A 20,967-nucleotide genomic window follows, 5' to 3' on the forward strand; every position below is an offset into this window, starting at 1 on the left:
ATATTTGAAGAGGCGGGAAGACTCTATATTTGTTTAGGTAGTGATATGAAATATTTAGTATTATTTGTTGTTATAATATTAAATTTCAGTTTTCTTTATATGGTTTTGTCTATTGATGTGCTTATTTGTTTTATTTTTCGTATATAATATTGTTTATCTATGTAATCTGTTTTGGCTTTCTGTACTGTCTAAGTGTTTTTAATAAAATAAATAAAATACATAATTAGAATTCTTTATCAAAAACTGTTGCTTAGCTTGAAATAGTGCAAGATATCAATCAAATCAAACAAAGCAGTTAATATTGAGTTTTTATTTAATTTATCGAGTTTAAGCACATTGACGCAACGTTAAAAATAACGTGCGTGTATGATCACCATGTACCCACTCCAAACGTTTCCATATTATGTTAAATCTGCAAAGCACTTTAAGGCTGAATTTAGTCTCACGCTCACCGTCAGCGCTCATAGATCAGCGCGTAGTTCGTCAGCGCTGACTGTCAGCGTGGTTCGTTTTAGTATCGTAGTGACCGCCTCACTGGACGAAGACAAAAATGCGGAGTGTATTAGTTATTGCTTCTTTGTACTACCTATCTTAAAAAAATAAAAACCGGCGACGACGAAGACTCCATGTTCATCCATTGATTGAGCAGAGAGCCGTTGCAGGAGACTCTCCTAAAATATTTTCGAACTATGTGTCGACAATGTCCTCACAGGCTTTGTTTCTTGTTGTTGGCAGAGATGTTAAATAAGTTTTTAGCAAAACTTCTCAATAATTGAATCTTGAACTTTTCCCTAAATTAAATAATTCTTCTTATCAGTGGCGCCATCACACTATAGCCAGCGTTTTCGGAATATTTATTTTTGTATGAATATTGCTGCTCTATTACTTTGTCTGTGGTGTTATTAAGATCCGGGGCCTTAGTCAAAATGCCTTAACAGTATTGTATGTAGAAAAGCAAAAACTAAATTTGTATGAAAACTTTTCGACACAAACTGTCATTTCCATACACATTTAGTTTTCGACTTTCTACATACACTACTGTTAAGGCATCTTGGCCTTCATAAACTGTAACTTTCTTTGATTTCGAAAGCATTGGAAAGGACTCTACCAGACTTAAAGAATTATTGTAACAGATGAAATTTGGTGATATGCGGCTTAGTGTTTGAAGGCTACTAAGGTTTTTTTATTGAACGGGGTTAGACAGGAGGCTCACCTGATGGTAAGTGATACCGCTGCCCATGGACACTCTCAATGCCAGAGGGCTCGCGATTGCGTTGCCGAGCTTTTAAGAAGATGCAACCTACTCTTTGAAAAAGCTGTGTATTCATGGTAAATTAAAACCATACATTAATAATAAAATAATAGTTTATTAAAGATGTTTATTTCATAAAATATTGCAAATAGAAGAATAGCCTACTAATTTTATGTTACCATATTTGGACCCTCAATATCAAGCGTTAATACAATGTTAAGTATGTGAAGAAAATGAAAATATTTATTCATCTTTCCATATAAATCCACTTAATCTAAAACTATCACTTAGATCCCAGTTGAAGATCCTCTCTCCTGGTGCCTTTCCACCAGCACCCGCAATCACTACCAATGGCATGAAGTGTTCTGCTGCACGAGGTGGATGTGCTTCTCTTGCTCCTGGTTGTTGGTCCCAAATTATAAGCTTTTCTTTTCTCTTATCATTATTAGTTGTACATGCTTCATTCAAGAATGAATCAAACTCCTCATTTACAACCTTGTGGCCACTCCTTCCATACATAAATTCTCTCATATTGTGGTACGACATACCTGAACCTATTATAGCAATCCCATCTTTTCTAAATTGGTGCAATACCTCACCAACTCGATAATGCTGTTCCGCATCTTGATTTGTTAGAACAGAAAGTTGTACTATTGGAATGTTTGCTTCTGGATTCATTAACATCATTGGTACAAATACACCATGATCCCAGCCTCGGGAAGAATCTAATTTGGCTTCAATCCCGGCATCTGATAGGGCTGAGTACACCTGTTTTGCTAGTTCAGGATGCCCAGGTGCGTCGTATGTGTACTCATAAGATTCTGGGGGAAAGCCATAGTAATCAAAATAAAGATCATGATGACTGTTGGATGATATACTTACATGTTTCTCCTGCCAATGTGCTGTTACCAATATGATAGCTTTTAAATCCTTAAAGTTCACATGCTTTTTCACTTCATCACGTAAGAAATTTGTCAGTCCCATATGGTCCTTGTCACCTAATAATGGTAGTGGACCACCTCCATGATTCACAAAGAGCGCAGGAGCTATCAAAACCATTTTTTTCACACTCGTAAAGTGTCGGATTATATTCATAGATATTATGGACATAAACACAATAAACACCACTTGGATGAGAATTGTGAGCGTGTTAAGTATAAGCATTAGGTCATCTCAATCAACTTATTTCATAATTAAATGTAACGTCACGAGCCGACGGCCTTGGTTCTTGATGAATCATCTACTATAGCTGTAAGACATTTTTTGTTTTAATATTACAATCTACAAATTAATGTTATAATTCTATAGTAACATAAGAAGTCCCCTTCACAAGAAATAATTAAGTTTTTATATGAAATCAGCTGACTAAATTGTTTTCAGTTTTGACAAACTTTGATCATTGACAAGTGACACTTTTATTGATAATATTTGACTACCGACTATTATACAGATTATAGATGTTTATCTAAAAGATTAAACATAAACCATTTTACAGATAAATGCCAACCAAAATTGCTGTTACATGTAAATTTAATACTCGGAAAAGCTAGTTTTTTTTTGCGATTACGAATTACGATTTACGAGTAATGATTGGGAGTATTACTTATGTAAAAAAAACTGATGTTACATTAAATTGTATTGAATAAAGTATTCGTTTGTCTCTTTCTGTCCAACTGTTGCTTACGTTATGATGAAACGAGATAGATTTCTTAAAAATATTGTTTTATGAATTACCATTTTTATGCAAGTAAATGTTTTGCTCTTATTATTATATCTTATTTAAGTTTATAAACTGTATGGGTAAAATGTTAATATTTTAATCTTTTGTCAACACAATATCGCGGCCACCGCATTCGGGACCCCTTCTCTGCTTTCACGAAGCTATTCGGCAAATTACAAATGGCGTCTTTGTGAGTTGTCCTTTTCGCACAGGATTTTCTCATTTTATCGCTATCAAAACAATAAATAGTAATTAACGGGCTCAACGAAATTTTGTGTTTTTTCGTTTTATCTATTTATATTATAGTATTTCAAAATAAGTTAACTTGCCTTTTTCTCAAGTAAAATGTACAATGACGGAAATAGGGCGAGGCGTAATCTTTAATACTTATTTTACTAGATAAAAACTTATATTATAGTGTTTGTGTAAGTGGAATAGTGAACAACTTAAAATGGACAAGAAAAATAAGAAAAAAACTGTTATCAAGAGAAAAAGTGATGAGCCGGTGGAGGGTGAAAAGAAGAGTAAAGTTTTGGTCAAAGCTGAAGATGATAAAAAGGTAGAAGTGGTTAATCATGTCGTGGAGGTTCCTGTAGAGCAAGGGCAGCAGATAGTACATACTGGGCAGTTAGTAGAAGGCAACTTTGAACAACCAGTCTTCGTCAACATGAAGGGAGAGCCAGTGCAACTTGGTATGTATTTCATGTTTGTGCTTTTGGTTAGCTAAACTTTTACTGTTACTAAATTTATTGTTCCGATTTCATATTTAATTAATCCTTTTTTATTTATATCTTTATAGAAGCTACTTAAGATGTTTTTAGAATATCATACAAACAAATCTTAAAACGACATAGATTTTACCTTAACTACATAAATTTACCAGTTGTTTATTAAACCTGTTACATTGTAAAGTAGAGCTAATCTCATTTAAGGAAGTATATAGAAGCTTATGTCGTTTGAAGCCTCAAAGCCAATCTGTGGAGAACTTTTTAAATCCATTACTGAAATTGTCCTAAGTTGTAAGTCGGAACAATTTAATATTTATATAATCCATATACTTCAGGCCCAAATACAGTGATACTGTATGAGCAGAATGGAAATCCATCTAATTTCTCCTTTGGTGGAATGTGGACAGTGGATTCATCTGGTCGTATTGTTATGGCGGAGACCATTTATGATGTAAAGGGTGAGCCAGAAGAGGAAGGGGGTACCTCATTCGTTCAAAATGCAGCAGAGGTTAATAATGTGAGTTTATTCTTATCTTAGTGACTCTATAGTTAAGTAAAGTAGATATCAGACCAGTTTAATATTTACAGAACTATTATGTGATCAGCTGAATAAAATGTACAATGTTATTTTTTCTAAATTACTTTCTTTGCCTGGTTATTTAATATATCTGTCTTATTTTTTTTACTGCTATTTACCTAGGCTTGACAACAACAATCAAGTATTAAAATGGTGTCAATTGATATTTGAAAATTGCATATAGTAGGTCTTGCAGACCACACTATTTAACCATGATTTTATCAACAGTTAATTATTTTTTCGGTTCATGTCAACTGGTTCAATTTTGACAGATTCTTTAATTATGTTATATTAACTCATACACAATTTAAAAGTAATTAATTTAAATATTGGTATTTCAGACACATGTGGAAGAATCAAGCAATACTTTCCAACAGTTTGAGATGAATAGCAATAACCAAGTCGACAACCATGAATATGAAGTTGCCATTATTGAAAATCCAGAAGTGGCTGAAAGGTATGTCTTCAAAGTATTCATTGCTAGTGAGATATTTGTGACACAAATACACAAACTATTGACTATAAGGGGATGTTAGATTTAAACAGGTCAAGAGTAGAAAGTGACAGTTTCTATTCGTGGGTTTAGTGATATTGCCTATTGAAAATGATACATAGTTTGTTAAACTACACTTCATGGACAGCAATGATTATATCTTTGTAAACAAAATTTTGAAAAAGGGAACATAATTTTATTAATTTTTTTTTTATTATTATTTTTCTTTGCTACTGAGGTGCAAACTAGCTGCTGTGGTCTCTGGCAGAATGACCAGCTCTGTGGAACTTTTTGCTCCGCAGCATAATGCTGAGCTAGGGCCAATTACAACCCCAGTACACACACATTGCACACTTGAAGTGAACCGAATGGCAAAAGGATTTTTTCTTAATTTTTATTGTTTTGATATGTCTTATTTTATTTTTTCTTTGAGTATCGTTATTTTGTGTGTTTATTTGTGTGTGTTTTCGTATGTAATAAATGTTTATGTCTAGTTCTTTTTTTTTAATCATAAGTAGCCAGTGTTGCACACAGGCTACTTATGATTAAACACAAATTAAAACTATTTTGTTACAAAATTAAGAGAATAAAATATTAATTAACTCAGCATGTTAGAAATGAATTGTACAACTTTGTAACCAACTCTAAATGATATATTTAACGCCTTTTCAAAAAAGCTAATATGTTTTCGGATTAGAATAAAATATATTTAAATTATTGAATGATAATTTCAGGTCAGACTCACAAGTGATAACAACCGAGTCTCAATTAATAGCAACGGGTAGTGGTGCAGTGCGTTGGTTGAATCAGAAATATGACTTTGTTGTTCGGAAACTTCAACTAAATTATGGTAATTTATTTTAATGAAAGAATGTTAATTTGATTGAACACTAATATTATAAATATAAATTTATTTGTGATTATAATAAATAAGCTCATGAAATTACTGAACAAATTTCAAAACTAAAATGCTACGCTATCTCTGAGTATCATAGAGTATATTTTAAAATCTAATATATAAAATTCTCGTGTCGCGGTGTTTGTGGTTAAACACCTCCGAAACGGCTCGACCGATTCTCGTCTCTTCGAAATTTTGTGTGCATATTGGGTATGTCTGAGAATCGGACAACATCTATTTTTCATCTCCCTAAATGTTAAGTTGTCCACCCCTAAATTTTTATTTTTTATTTTAGATAAAAAATTTATTCTTTATTTTTTTATGATACAGCATTAAAAAATACATACAACCCCTAACTTTCACCCCTCTACGATCAACCCCTATTTTTTTATTATAAAAGATATACATGGCAAAACGACGTTTGCCCGGTCAGCTAGTTATTTATAAATAAATTACCGCTAGTAATGTGATAAACATACACAAACATACATCATGATTTTACATTGCACTATTGAGGATTTTTTACCAACTACAAAAAAGGAGTAGTGTTTGAGTATACTAAAGGTTTCCAAGCATCTGTGCTAAATTTCGTAATGTATGTATGTTTGTATATTGAGATGATTCAAATTATATAGTCCCAAGTTTCATCAAATTTGGTTCAGTACTTTATGAGATATATACACCTTTGCGAGGACATGTATTGGAGTTAATATTTTTTCTAAATAATGTTTATGTTTAATAAATATTACAGATGCGGGTGTGAAACTCCTCCATTCGCAGTCGGGTTGCATTCAATGTGTGTACTTCACGACGCCGAATATGCAATTGGCATTCAATGCGGTGCCGCAATTCTTATGCATCGAGACAGGTGAGTTAATCATTTATTAATCATTCATCCTTTGTTCTTGTTTCGTTCATCATTCATTCATTCACTAATTCATTCCATTATTCTTGTTTCGTTGATCATTCATTCACTCACTAATTCATTCCATTATTCTTGTTTCGTTCATCATTCATTCACTCACTAATTCATTACATTATTCTTGTTTCGTTCATCATTCATTCACTCACTAATTCATTCCATTATTCTTGTTTCGTTCATCATTCATTCACTCACTAATTCATTCCATTATTCTTGTTTCGTTCATCATTCATTCACTCACTAATTCATTCCATAATTCTTGTTTCGTTCATCATTCATTCACTCACTAATTCATTCCATTATTCTTGTTTCGTTCATCATTCATTCACTCTTTAATTCATTCCATTACTCTTGTTTCGTTCATCATTCATTCACTCACTAATTCATTCCATTATTCTTGTTTTGTTAATCATTCATTCACTCACTAATTCATTACATTATTCTTGTTTCGTTCATCATTCATTCACTCACTAATTCATTCCATTATTCTTGTTTCGTTCATCATTCATTCACGCACTAATTCATTCCATTAAGGTGATATCAGACGGTTCATTTTTTGTTCATTTTCACCTTTCATTCGGTACATTTCACTCGAAATGAAATGTCTGAACAAAAAATGAAACACGAGTGCCGAATGAATTCATTAGTGAACCGATCTAAAGGTGATATCAGACGGTCACTTTCAATCCATGGTCGCACCCACCACCGTCGACGTTTTCTTTGCTTCTTTTTTGTCAACTCTTTGATTAAATGATCACAAATTAAACTAATTCCAAGACGTACGACTTCATTCGATGACATATTTAAAAGAAAGAACAATGAATGTTCATTTCTGTATCATTTCGTCTAAGCCGTGTGAACATAGAATGAAAAAAAATGAAGCATTCACTCGAGTGAACAATCATTCGAGTCAACCGTCTGATATCACCTTTACTAATTCATTCACTCACTAATTCATTCACTCACTAATTCATTCTCTCACTAATTCATTCACTCACTAATTCATTCTCTCACTAATTCATTCATTCACTAATTCATTCACTCACTAATTCATTTCATTAATCATTGCGTTAACTCGTTAATTCACTCCAACATTATTTTTTCATTAATCATTGCGTTAACACATTCGTTCATCATTCATTTACTCATTAATTCAGTTCACCATAATTTTTGTATTAAAGCATATTTTAATTGTATATGACTTGAAGAAAAGAGCGTTCAGTAAATGAAAGGTCAGCAACGCACTTGCTAGCCACTTGGCAATGTGTGTCTATGAGCCACTTAACATCATGTACTATTTTTTATGTCCATTTCAGTCACTTCAGTACTCTTCATCAAGAGTCGAGACTTAAGTATGAGTTGATTGGAGATGCTGACTTTTTATTAATTAATAAAGTTTGTTAAATAATTTCAGGAATCGAATTCAACACGGCAATACCAATGGTCGGTGGGACGGGGAATCCCAGCATTCGGCATAATGTGACATTGTTTTTGGCTGAAGATGGAAATGGCAAATCCGTTATTGTCAGTGGTGGTAAGTAACGAATCACTGCGATGACGTCATACCTTAGGGAGCGTTCAAGTATTACGTCACGCAATTTTTGGAGATTATAGCCCCCCCCCCCCCCGTGTAACGCGCCGTAACGTGTTTCTGTACCCAATAGTAAAACGTTTCTTGACCACCTAGTGACTCTTTATAGTTAAAAGTTACCATGTGGTGTAAAGTACTGGAAAGTTGAAAATAATATTAACAATAACGCGTAATTTAATCCCCGACGCGCATCGTAACGTTTTATTAAAGACCTGTAAGACCTTAATACATGTTAGACCTGTAGGACCTGTAAGATCTAAAGACCTGTAAGACTTGTAAGACCCAAAAACATAAATACCTGTAGGACCTAAAGACCGAAAAACCTGTAAGACCTAAATACCTGTAAGACTTGTAAGATCTAAAGACCTGTAAGACCTAGATCTTTAAGACCTAGATCTGTAAGATCAATAAGACCTAAACTTGCAAGACCTTGAGATCTGTAGGACCTGTAAGACCCAAATATTTGTAAGAGATAAAGGCCTGTAAGACCGAAAGACGTATAAGATCAATTGGACCTAAATACCTGTAAGAGCTAAAGACGTGTAAGACCTAAAGACCTGTAAGACCTAGACCTATCAGACCTTTAGACCTATAAGACCTAAATACCTATAAGACCTAAATACCTATAAGACCTAAATACCTATAAGACCTAAATACCTATAAGACCTAAATACCTGTAAGACCTAAAAGGTGGGCCAATCTAGCAATCAAGTCAATCTGAATCACCTGTTTTAAAATAAAAATTACCTACCCTTAACATTGACCCTAGATGATGAACACCTGCACGGATTATACAGTACAGGTCTATAGTCTCTGGATTCTTGGCTATATTTATTTTTTGTAAACAAAAATGGACTTTAATTTCAGGTATATCAACATTAATCGGTGAAGACCTAACCTGGTTGTTGGAAACGTTCAAATCCTGTAATCCCGCCTGGAGACAAGTGAGGTGTGTCGTATGTGATCCTACGAAGAATCAACAGGTAAAAACTAAAGTTGTCTTGAAAGAGGGAGCGTTCAAGTATTACGTCATGCAATTTATGGAGATTATTGACCCCCCCCCCCATGTAACGCGCCGTAACGTTTTTCTGTACCCAAGTATAGTAAAACCTTTCGTGACCACCTAGTGACTCTTTATACTTAAAAGTTACCATTATATGGTGTACTGGAAAGTCGAAAAAAATATTAACAATAACGCGTAATTTAATCCCCGCCCCGCATCGTAACGTTTTACAAAAGGACCCCCCTCAACATTTGTTACGTAATACACATACAATGTATTAAATACATTTATCTAAGTCAGTCTGTTCAAGTATTACGATTTATACTGAAATTTATAACACCCCCCCCATCCCCCTCTCTCGTGTCAGCAAAAGTAAGCAAATCTCTCAAAAAAAAAATAGGAATCCACAACAATGTGTAAAAAGTAAATAATTACTGTTGACGTAATCACCGAATAAGAAAATCAAATTAAACTTTAATGCCTAATGCGAATGCTATTTTAAAATTAGTATAATATATATGTCGTATATATGTAATTGGTGTCGTCCGACATTATTACTTAATATTTAAACACATTCAGTGCGCACGTCCGGCGCACGCGCCGATCATAGAGCTACTGTGCTCAACGATCGCTTCTACGCGACACCTTACAACCTGTTCTTACAGGTGTCTATGGTATTGCGTGGTGTTGCTATTTTAATAAAACGAATGACACCGTGTTCTTTTATTACATACTAATTTTAAAATAGCATTTATGCCAAAATATACAATTTTATTATAACCTTTTATGCAAGACAACATAGTGTATGGGTATGTAAAAATGGAAATTTATTTAAGCATATAAGTCACAGGGTCTGGTCGCCATCTTGGAGAAACGGTTTGACAGGGTCTTAAAATATGAATTTAATTTGTATTATTTAAGCCAATTAACAGAATTCAGTCAACATATAATTGATATTAAAAATAATTTAAAAATTATATGAAGATTATGAAATTTAGATTATTTTAAATTAATTTGTGACGTGATAAAGATGGAAGAAGTGATTTTCTATTTATTTTTTAAATTATAATTCTTCCAATAATATTTCATTATTTTTAATATTAGTTAATTTAATTCCAGTCGGTCCGTGCTGCCTTTCCATCATCCCATGTGTCGTGTTCCGTATGGCAAGCGTCCAGAGCTCTTGGGAAGCTGGTCTCAGCTTCGGATGAGATTCAGCTGTCAGCTGAGGATGTGGCAGCTAGGTGTAAGATATATGCGCTGGCTTTGCTGCGAGGGGAACACACTCCGGCGCAGCTTCAGGTGAGATTTTTTAGCAAAGGTCTTAATTAATCAATATTTATGATACATATTGGTACCTCGTCCATTATGAATATGAATGAAGCACCATTAGTATGCACTACCAGGCCTGTTTAATGAATTGCGAATGGAGTGTTTTTAGATTCTATTCAACCTTCCGGAGTGTTTTTTGGAAATAGCTTAGATCTAGACATAGACATAGTCTTTGGAAATTGCTTAGGTCTAGATATAGACATAGTCTTTGGAAATAGCTTAGGTCTAGACATAGATATAGTCTTTGGAAATAGCTTAGATCTAGACATAGACATAGTCTTTGGAAATTGCTTAGGTCTAGATATAGACATAATCTTTGGAAATAGCTTAGGTCTAGACATAGACATAGTCTTTGGAAATAGCTTAGGTCTAGACATAGACATAGTCTTTGGAAATAGCTTAGGTCTAGACATAGATATAGTCTTTGGAAATAGCTTAGATCTAGACATAGACATAGTCTTTGGAAATTGCTTAGGTCTAGATATAGACATAATCTTTGGAAATAGCTTAGGTCTAGACATAGACATAGTCTTTGGAAATAGCTTAGGTCTAGACATAGACATAGTCTTTGGAAATAGCTTAGGTCTAGACATAGATATAGTCTTTGGAAATAGCTTAGATCTAGACATAGACATAGTCTTTGGAAATTGCTTAGGTCTAGATATAGACATAATCTTTGGAAATAGCTTAGGTCTAGACATAGACATAGTCTTTGGAAATAGCTTAGGTCTAGACATAGACATAGTCTTTGGAAATAGCTTAGATCTAGACATAGACATACAATTTATTACTAATAAAACACACACAAAGAAACACACAAAAGGGCCCGTTCAAGTAGTACGTAAGCAGATTTACTGCAATTTGGGAGGGATTCCCATCCTCTTGTCGGCAAAAGTAAGCAAAGCTCTCAAAAATAATGTTTTTTTTTTAAAAGTCAATTCACACCAATTGACCCGAGTCCCATGCTAAGCTGGTGAAGCTTGTGTTATGGGTACTAGGCAACGGATATACATACATATTATAGATAGATAGACATATAAATACATATTTAAACACCCAAGACCTAAGCACAACACCAAATGCTCACCACATCGATGTTCGTCTCAGCCGGGGATCGAACCCGGGACCCATGGATTCGCAGTCAGGGGTACTAACCACTAGACAAATGAGTCGTCTCATAATAGTCGTACATAAACATATGAATTTTTGTAGGAATCCTCGCATGCAATATTATTTTTTTAAATTAAATTTGATGTCTCACAGCAATTAATTATATAAAAAAAAGTATTATCTATTCTCATAATAGTAAATTAATATTCCAGGTCCTAAAGCGAGGAATAATTGGCACCAACGCTGGTGAGCTCTTCAACCGACCCGGTGAACCCATCACCAAATTGGACGCTTGGCTCGAACAGGATAACTACACTAATATATTGCATAAGGTAATTCTTTTTTAATTGTTGAATTATCTTGGAATTTTTGGGATGTTTTTTTTTAATGATAATATACAAATACAGTCAAACCTTATTAGCGAGAAACAGAAACCTCTGTAAGAGATAGTAGTTTTTCCCTCATGAGCCTCCGTAAGTGAGACTGCTACTTATCTATACCTCTATAAGCGACAGTCGAACTTTATTTATTTTTATTATTTAGGAGGAACTATAGCTACAATAAAAATACAATCAATATTCGACGAAATTTATGAGTTAGAGAAAAACATTCAAAATATATTAACCCAAACGAAATTAACGTATTTTTTAAAGTGTAAATATGTTATAAATAAAATAAAATATATAAGTACACTAGCCGTTTCGCGCCCGCTTAGCTGGACGAATTAAAATAATTTTTTTTTCATATTTTTATTATTCTTCTTTTTAACTTCCCGCTAAGAAAATTGAATTATTTCGAAAATTGAGTTTTTAACAGATGTTGACGTTTAGAGGTTCTAGGAAGCCTCCCCGAATGATTCCGCGGTGAAGTCCGTATGGATAAATTTTCATAAAAGTAAAACAGCAATAAGAAAATGAAGGAACGTTAGAATTCGAAAAATAAATAGGAAAAATTACATATATATAAACCATCTAGGAAAAAATTCGCATCGAATGGTGGTAGTTTCATGTCGATACGATCAGTGGTTTTGGCGTGATTGAGCCTCAAACGAAGACCTTTTCATTATATATATATATATAGATATTATATGTTGAGATTATCCACATAATTTTATCATATTACATATACACATTGGTACTCGCTGTGACTTGTTATTGCTGTGTACCTGCATTAGCGAGAAACTCTGGTTAGTGAGAAACCTCTATAAGCGAAAATGAGATTGTGCTCCCTTGAAATCTCGTTTATCCAGGTTTGTCTGTATACAGTAATTACAATATTCTTAACTATAGTTACTACAAATTTAAAACTTTGGTCCCTGTGGCAGTGTACCTGTATCGCTGGTAGCATTTCCTCGCTGTATTGCGATACTTATTCGTTGAGCCAGGAAAGCACCAGCTCTAGAGATCCAACTTAAATCTTGAATTAGCGCCTGTGCACTTGAGTCCCACGGCCCAAGAGTCTCTACTCCAAAAGGAATAAAATCGCAGTTGGGGGAAAGTCATCAAAGATATTTGAGCCGTTTATTTTTTTTTTTATTATTATATTATTAGGAAACACAAAATATTAGAACGTGTAGGTACTTTAGACTTTTAAAATCTACTGAGGTTAGGTTAGTAACAAGTCCGTTCCGCACGAAGTCTCGTAATAAAAGTGAGTCAACGCCGGTGTTGCTACGCTTTATATAGGTTTCTGCTACAAAATGGCGTTAGTCCGCTAACAATATAATAAATTTATTTATTTATTATTTTCGGCCTGCTAGGGCCGCCCCAGTGAGTTGTCCTAGTGATGTGAGACGGGGCTATATGTGTCCACACAAGTATACCAAAGCCCGCACCATCCTCCAATTGGACAAAATCCGGCCGCAAATAAATTAATATTTTAAATTCATTAGACATTACTATATACTTGAATGACATAATTTTTTTTATTTCAAATGTTTGAAACAAAAAAAATATTCAAAACTTAACTAAACCAAAAAAAAATGAAAAACTGTATGTTTTTTACAAAAATATCCATGCGAAGCCAGGTCGAAGCAGTAGATATTCGAAAGTGCCCTATATTTAAATCAAGTAATTCTTTTAGACAAGTATTACTGACGCATGTCGGTTTTTTTAAAACACAATAAAAAAAAACAGAAAGGAAATAATTTTGTCTTTTATTAACATAACTTTTACACAAAGAAAACACTTTTTAACGGATTGAAGTTATGTATTATTATAAATTTACAATTTAACATAATTTTAATTTTTCCCCGACGTTTCGCGTGCTTTACAGCGTGCATGGTCACGGTGACAAAAGGTGTTGAATGTCAAAAAGTATCACAGCTGTAGAAAAAGTTATATTATCTGTATTTATTTCCCCGGAGTTGATATCGACTAAAAGATGAAGGGTTTTTGTACAAATGACTCACGGTGTCCTCTAAAAAGGAAATATCCCTCGGAGGGGTCGAATGCACGACCCCAGGGTTAAGCCGATGCAGCCAGCACTAACTTTGGCATATTATACAATAATTCATATTGGTATATTATACAATAATTCATATTGGTATATTATACAATAATTCATATTGGTATATTTCAGGGCTTAGAGCGTCTCGTTAGTAAATTTAGCAGCCTCATACGAAGCTTCATGCAGCCAGATGACTTTGTATCTCTCTTCTTTAATGTAGCTAATCAACTGGAAGAAGAGAGGAGGACGTTCGCGCTTAATAAGTTGCGGGTGAGTTTTGCATATTGCATAGTCACTTTAAAACACTTTAAATTTTTATTTAAAAAAATGATTACTATCATTTAACTATATTATACATGTCCAAAATGCGAGGATACCCATATATCTAAAATTACTAAACCGATTTTGATAAATTCGGACCGTAACCTAAAATTTACAATAATTATTGTTTTATAAGTACATACTTGTTTTCTTGATTTAAAAAAAAAAAACATAATTTTCACTTTTAAATGTTTTTACTTTAAATAATATAGAAGCTAATATTTGGAACACACAATTTTGGACAATGTAAAAGTGAGGAATGCGCGAAATTTAAAACGATATTAAAATATTTCAGGATACAGAAACATTGAAGCAATCGCCGACGGACACGATAACTCAGTACGCGTACAATTTGATGAGCCATCAGACGAAGTTAGCACAAAAGTGTCTGGATGAGAGGGGTGGCAGGTGAGCCTCACATTATCTACCAGATTAAAACGCGTTTATTATAATTCAGTGGTAGTTTTTGTATTTTAATGCATTCAGACTTAGAGCTAAGAACGACTTTTGTATGTCTTAAATGTAATGTATTTGACATACGGGACTATAACTGCGATAAGTCTTGAAAATGAAAAAAAACAACGATAAAGGCGACTTTTATTTTTAATTTTGAGTGACGCTGCAATGCAATTTTATAATTTACGGTGACCATGCATGCTTACCGAGTTTGATTATTAAATTTAATCTATAGTTACGGTTAATGATTAATCTCAAAGTTAATTTCAAATGACAACCCCTCTGAGAGTGGTATGTTGTGATCCAATAGAGAAATAACTTTTGGTTATAGCTTAATTATGAACCAATTTAAACCTATATTTAAAAAAAAGCTTAAAAGCGTAAATTACATTTCTATAAATTAATAAACAAAAAAGCGTAAATTTAATTTACGAAAAATGTAAAAACAAAAAAGCGTAAATGAAATGAAGAATAAATTTAATCAATCAAATTAAAAATAAATATAGTTTAAAAAAACTATAAAACACGCTTTTAAAGCACATCAAACTAAAAAATGAAAAATAATTCCTAATTTAGGCTGAAAATGCTAATGAACAAAAAATACTGGTTTTATAAAAGCGTGTTTTATAGTTTTTTTAAACTATATTTATTTTCCACTTTTTAGTCCTAGCAGCAATACGTGTTGTCTCAATTTAATCGTATTGCTTTGTGGACTTTTACGAGATAAACCTATGAAATTATTATATTGTCGCTGATTCTTTATAAGTGTACAAAGTTTGAATTAAATCTGTCCGTTTAAAGTGGGTCAAAATCGAGTCCGAAGGAGTCGGTTACATACATACATACATACATACAGGTGAAGCTAATATAAAGCGTGTAAAAATGGCAATTATCCGCAGACGCCACAGTAACGCAGCCATTTGCAAGTACGGGACCTCGACCCAGGAGTGTTCCTGTCTCTTCAGCAAGGTCTTCCGGCTGCCGTGCAGACATATTCTCATGCTCACGACTGAACTCAAGGTATTTAAAAAAAAAACGTACTTTTTTGCCTACGAACACGCTCCACCATCACGTGTATGTCTAGGCACCACGGGCCATTATATATAATTAATAAGTTAGTGGTTAAACTCCTCCGAAACGGCTCGACCGATTCTCATGAAATTTTGTGTGCGTATTGGGTATGTCTTAGAATCGGACAACATCTATTTTTCATCCCCCTAAATGTTAAGGGGACTACCCCTAAATATTTTTGTTTTATTTTTAGATATATTTTCTGTTTTTATTAACCCCTAACTTTCACCCCATTTTCCCATAAATCAACGTCAAACCGAAGTCACGATTTTTTTTTTAATTGACCGGGGTTCGAACCTATGACTTTTGGTGGATTATTTTTTAATAAATATTATTTGTTGCAGGTGAAAACCCATATACCGTTCGAACCGCGTTGGACGGTTCAACATTGTCTGTTCGGATGCGATAGTGCCAACAACACACCAACTACCACGGGTGAGATTTTTATTAAAATAATATAAATCAGTGGCGCTACAACCTCTTTAGGTCTTGGCCTCAGATTTCTGAATCTGTTCCATGATCATTTTTAAATCAAATAGGCAAGTAGGTGATCAACCTTCAGTGCCTGACAAACGCCGTCGACTTTTTGGGTCTAAGACATGTCGGTTTCCTCACAATGTTTTCCTTCACCGTTCGAGCAAATGTTAAATGCGCACATAGAAAGTCCATTGGTGAACAGCTGGGGATCGAACCTACGACCTCAGGGATGAGAGTCGTACTCTGAACTAGGCCAACACTGCTCTGAGCTGCACTGGTCTTTATAAAAAGGCACAAGTATTTTTATAAAGATCTTTTAAATACAGTGCTTTTTAGAAGTAGTCAGAGCAAATTTGGTACAAAATTTACTTTGATCTTGTTCTCGGATTTAGACGTTAAAAACACAGTGATTCGAACTCACGTCCTCTTTACGTCCACGACTGTAATTTAGACGTATTTAATATTTATACTTAAAATTATAATATCAAAAATGGAAAACAGTACATTTTTTTTATAATTTTATCAATTTTTTTAGTGTTTTCTTGTTTAAATAATTTTTTTTAATTTAATATAAATTAATAATTATTATTTCTTTCTTATTTTTATTGTGTATATGTTGTACATTGAAAATTGTGTATATCATGCATTAATGTTTTTAAAAAAAAAATTTACAGCGAGTGGGACATATATGGAACAAGTGGTTGTTGAGAGTGATTCAACGCGGACGACTCAGCATCAACAAATACATCCCGTAAGAAGCTAGTCTTTTTTTACCTTAAAGTATATTTAAAATATACCTTAAATAGCTATTTAAAATAAAGACCCTGTTTCTCTTTAAGCCTCATTGTCCCGTTACGATAGTTGTCCAGTTACGATCATTGTCCCGTTACGCTCATTATACGCTTGCGCCCCATATATCTTTTCCACTTATTGGCCTATGCGTTTCACTAATTCAGAGCGTATTGCCCACGCATTTGGCACCTCATTGCTTACCTCCCATAGCTATGATTAGATGATCTGATTTAATTAAGTAAAGTTTTCTATTCCCAGTATTGAAAGTATTTGTCAAAATGGTTTTAAAAGTCAAATTTTAATAATTTCAGGTCAGACAACAACAATATGTGCTAGCCACGCCCGGGCAAGCTGCCACGCCAGTCTCACAGGTGAATAATAAATAATAATAAAAGTTTAGACTAGTCATATTTAGTAAGTTGGGAATCGGCTACTATCTATCTTTCAAAACCTAAGTGATAAAGGGTGTGCAAAAATTTTTTTTTTGTTTTTATTTTTTTATGATACATCATACAAAAATACATACAACCCCTAATTTTCACCCCTCTACGATCAACCCCTATTTTGTATTATAGTAGATAGTTATTTGTATTGAAGAAGAAGAAGCAATTCAAATATTCTTTTTTGACGTTCATTAGTGTACATTGTGTTACCTAAATGAATAAATGATTTTGATTTGATTTGAATGTATATAATGGTATCAATCGCTTATACGAGTACTGGGAATAAATAAGACGCAACTATGTTTCTCTGTGAATACAAAAGATTTATTTACAAACGAAATATCTATTAATTTACATTTATTAAAAAATATATATTTACAAATTATTTACTCACCTGTGAATACAAAAGAAACAACATTTAAAGCCTATATTCTAGGTTTTATAAAATAAAATAATATAAAGAGTAAATTAAAACATCTGACATCTATTATGTCAAGTGACAAATTAAACATCGTCGATCAGACGGCAAAGAAGAAAAATAAAATATAAAAAGAGTTTGTTTAGGAAAATATTGGAACGAAGTTCCTTATCGCGCGTTGTGAAAGGGGGCTAGACGGAAAAAATTCTTACGAAAAGTTGTCACGACATTTTTTTGCTATTTGCTATTGTAATACACCGGTTCTCGTCCGATCACCGAAGTTAAGCAACGTCGGGCGAGGACAGTACTTGGATGGGTGACCGCCTGGGAACACCTCGTGATGTTGGCTTTTTTTTTCGTCGAAAGATTGGTGTCGAGAAAATCTATCATACTGTTATGATACCAATTAACATAAATTAATCGAAAGGAATTTCGATCCATCCGGGTGACCCTTGACACCTCTAAAGTTTTTTATATATTATGTTTTCCTTACATGTATATTAACAAAAGATATATCATTACAGGTGATATTCTGCGGTAGTGGGGTGAACAACGTGGGTGGAGGATCAGCTCCGGTGATCACGACTGTCCTCCCGGCAGGGGGCGCTGTACTCACGCCGCACCACGCTATACACCAATGATGACGTCACTAAATTACGTCGGATGACTTCAAAAAAGACTTGATGACGTCACAATGTTGGGTGACGTCACAATGTTGGGTGACGTCACAACGGCAAAGGACCTCAGTGTCGTATGCCAAGAGCCTTACTCAGTAGTGTGTTACATTATTGAGTGACGTCATTTTGCTAAATGACGTAATACGTCAAACAAGTACCCATAGTTATGAATTTAGTTGATATTGCGTATGTTTAAATGTTGGTTGGACTGTCGATTACGTCAAACATTGTAATTGTACGAAAACGCTAAAGTAACTTTACGTCATAAAATTTCTTGACGTACAAGTACGTTGGCGTTTACGTATACAAACAGGTACGGTGACGTCATATTGGGAATAATTGTCGTACCCATTGTATATAAATGTTTATCTACTTAGATCTGTAATAATTTTTAAATGTATAATATCGTTTTAGTTCAATTGTGTTCTTGATAAATATTTTAATCAGGCTATAGGGTGTAAATATTAACTAGATTATTATTTATATTATGTATTAGTTGTAAGAAATAGAAAAAGGAAAGGCCGGCAACGCATTTCCAAACTAAAAATCAATTTAAAACTATTCGTTTCTCATATTCCTGGTGGATAATATTTGGATTTTTGAAATTGAAACTTCAATTAAAATTAAAAAAAAACGACGGGTTGCACTCCGAAAGTGCCGGCAGAAGTGAAAACTTGAATATTAACGTTGTGCATTTTTGATATTTTGGAATGGCTAGGGAATAATTTTTCACGAATTGCTTTAATTATCAGTATAAAAGTAATATCATTTATGTGGTAGAATATAATATTTATTTATTGCGCTATCGTACACAAACATGACATTATATTACATTAAATACGCCGCGCCAGCTGTGTACTCTCCATCCGTCTTACGAATTTTCGATCAGGTCACGTGTCCTGACGCGAGTTTAACATTTTTTACCCATTCCAAAAAAAAGTGTACAACGCCGCTAAAGAAGTTTTCACTTCAAAATTGGTTTATTAATTAATAAAAAATGAACTTTACTGTTTGATATCTATTCACAGTACAATTAATCAATAAATTAATCAATTAATTAAAAATATTTTCTTGCGTTGTATTTATTCATCTTCCTATCGTGACGCCCGTCGGGTCTGACCTACTGCATCAATGAAATGGTCTGGATTTTAGATTATTGCTTTAAAGCACGAAAAGTTGTAATTTTGTTATAAAATAGATAAATGTAATAATAAAATGTGTTTAAAATAACAGATGTTTTATTTCAAAGTTTATGTGAAAAAGACCTCACAAAAAGTGTGACCAAATTTGATATCGCAATCAAACTATACGCCATATTTCTCTACCTATTTAATACTATTTGCTACCTTCAAAGACGCATTTGCTACCTCTGCATTAAAGAACATAATAAAGAAATAAATTTAATAAATAAATTTAATTTAATTGGGTTCTAAGAATCTTTGAGTGATAGCGTTTTTATACATATTTACTACCAATTTTAGGCGTTTTCAGACACCTCATGGCTATATTAATAAAAAAGTGTGTGTGTACAAAGTACACATGTCAGAAGTGAAGTTTCACTTCAAAAAATGGCGCGTAACGGAAAAATGTGACGCGTAACGAAAAAATGTTACACTAAATTTTTTTCCAACCCCGATAAAGAAGTTTCACTTCTATAAATAATAAATAATGTGACGGTAAATTTTTTTCCAACGCCGATAAAGAAGTTTGACTTTAAAAAGGAACATGGCGCGTATCCGAAAAACGTGACGCGTAACGAAAAAATGTTACACAAAATTTTTTTCCAACCCCGATAAAAAAGTTTCACTTCAATATCAAAATCATCTATCTTTATCATCCTATAAAAATAGGCTTCTGAGACTTCTTTTAAAGTTTGTTTGCTTAGGTAGCAAAGTGGTTTCGGGTTTTAGCTAACTATAACTAACACAAATTATGAATATGTTGACATTTTCCACCTTACCAATAATGTGAGGAAATATTTAGAGATGCGGGAAGACTGAATTAATTTAGCAGTAGTAACAATTTAGTTTTTTCTTGCCTTCTTCTCTGCCTTGTGAAACGGACTGTGGAAGACCTCCAACCATCAAGATGATGCTTATTTATTTATTTATTTTTTTTATTTTTTTTTATTTTAATTTTTTTAAAGACAATTCACACCAATTGACCGAGTCCCATGCTAAGCTGGTGAAGCTTTTGTTATGGGTACTAGGCAACGGATATACATACATATTATAGATA

General features: G+C 33.4%; 2 protein-coding genes across 2 annotated transcripts; one reads left to right on the top strand and one right to left on the bottom strand.

Moving 5' to 3' along the window:
* Nucleotides 1-1,347: 1,347 nt before the first annotated feature.
* Nucleotides 1,348-2,660, bottom strand: LOC125058325 (dioxygenase tasH-like). Its single transcript, XM_047662389.1, has one exon. The coding sequence runs from the start codon at nucleotides 2,414-2,416 to the stop codon at nucleotides 1,496-1,498; it is 921 nt and encodes a 306-aa protein (XP_047518345.1). The 5' UTR covers nucleotides 2,417-2,660; the 3' UTR covers nucleotides 1,348-1,495.
* A 312-nt stretch (nucleotides 2,661-2,972) lies between these two features.
* Nucleotides 2,973-19,226, top strand: LOC125058324. Its single transcript, XM_047662388.1, has 17 exons — nucleotides 2,973-3,664; nucleotides 4,036-4,217; nucleotides 4,619-4,734; nucleotides 5,505-5,620; nucleotides 6,420-6,536; nucleotides 8,005-8,124; nucleotides 9,049-9,164; nucleotides 10,304-10,486; nucleotides 11,839-11,958; nucleotides 14,207-14,344; nucleotides 14,691-14,803; nucleotides 15,751-15,871; nucleotides 16,267-16,357; nucleotides 17,074-17,150; nucleotides 17,503-17,562; nucleotides 18,577-18,736; nucleotides 18,773-19,226. Exons 1-16 carry the CDS (start codon nucleotides 3,424-3,426, stop codon nucleotides 18,691-18,693), a joined length of 2,028 nt encoding a protein of 675 aa, XP_047518344.1. The 5' UTR covers nucleotides 2,973-3,423; the 3' UTR covers nucleotides 18,694-18,736; nucleotides 18,773-19,226.
* The last annotated feature ends 1,741 nt before the right edge of the window (nucleotides 19,227-20,967 follow it).

This window comes from Pieris napi, chromosome 18 (genome assembly GCF_905475465.1).
Source record: "Pieris napi chromosome 18, ilPieNapi1.2, whole genome shotgun sequence".
Classification (NCBI taxonomy): domain Eukaryota; kingdom Metazoa; phylum Arthropoda; class Insecta; order Lepidoptera; family Pieridae; genus Pieris; species Pieris napi.

Coding starts and splice junctions, on each gene's coding strand:
- LOC125058325 (XM_047662389.1), bottom strand. CDS start 2,416: ATGCTTATACTTAACACGCTCACAATTCTCATCCAAGTGGTGTTTATT.
- LOC125058324 (XM_047662388.1), top strand. CDS start 3,424: ATGGACAAGAAAAATAAGAAAAAAACTGTTATCAAGAGAAAAAGTGAT. Junction 14,345..14,690: donor TCGCGCTTAATAAGTTGCGG/GTGAGTTTTGCA, acceptor AAAATATTTCAG/GATACAGAAACATTGAAGCA. Junction 17,151..17,502: donor AGCATCAACAAATACATCCC/GTAAGAAGCTAG, acceptor TAATAATTTCAG/GTCAGACAACAACAATATGT.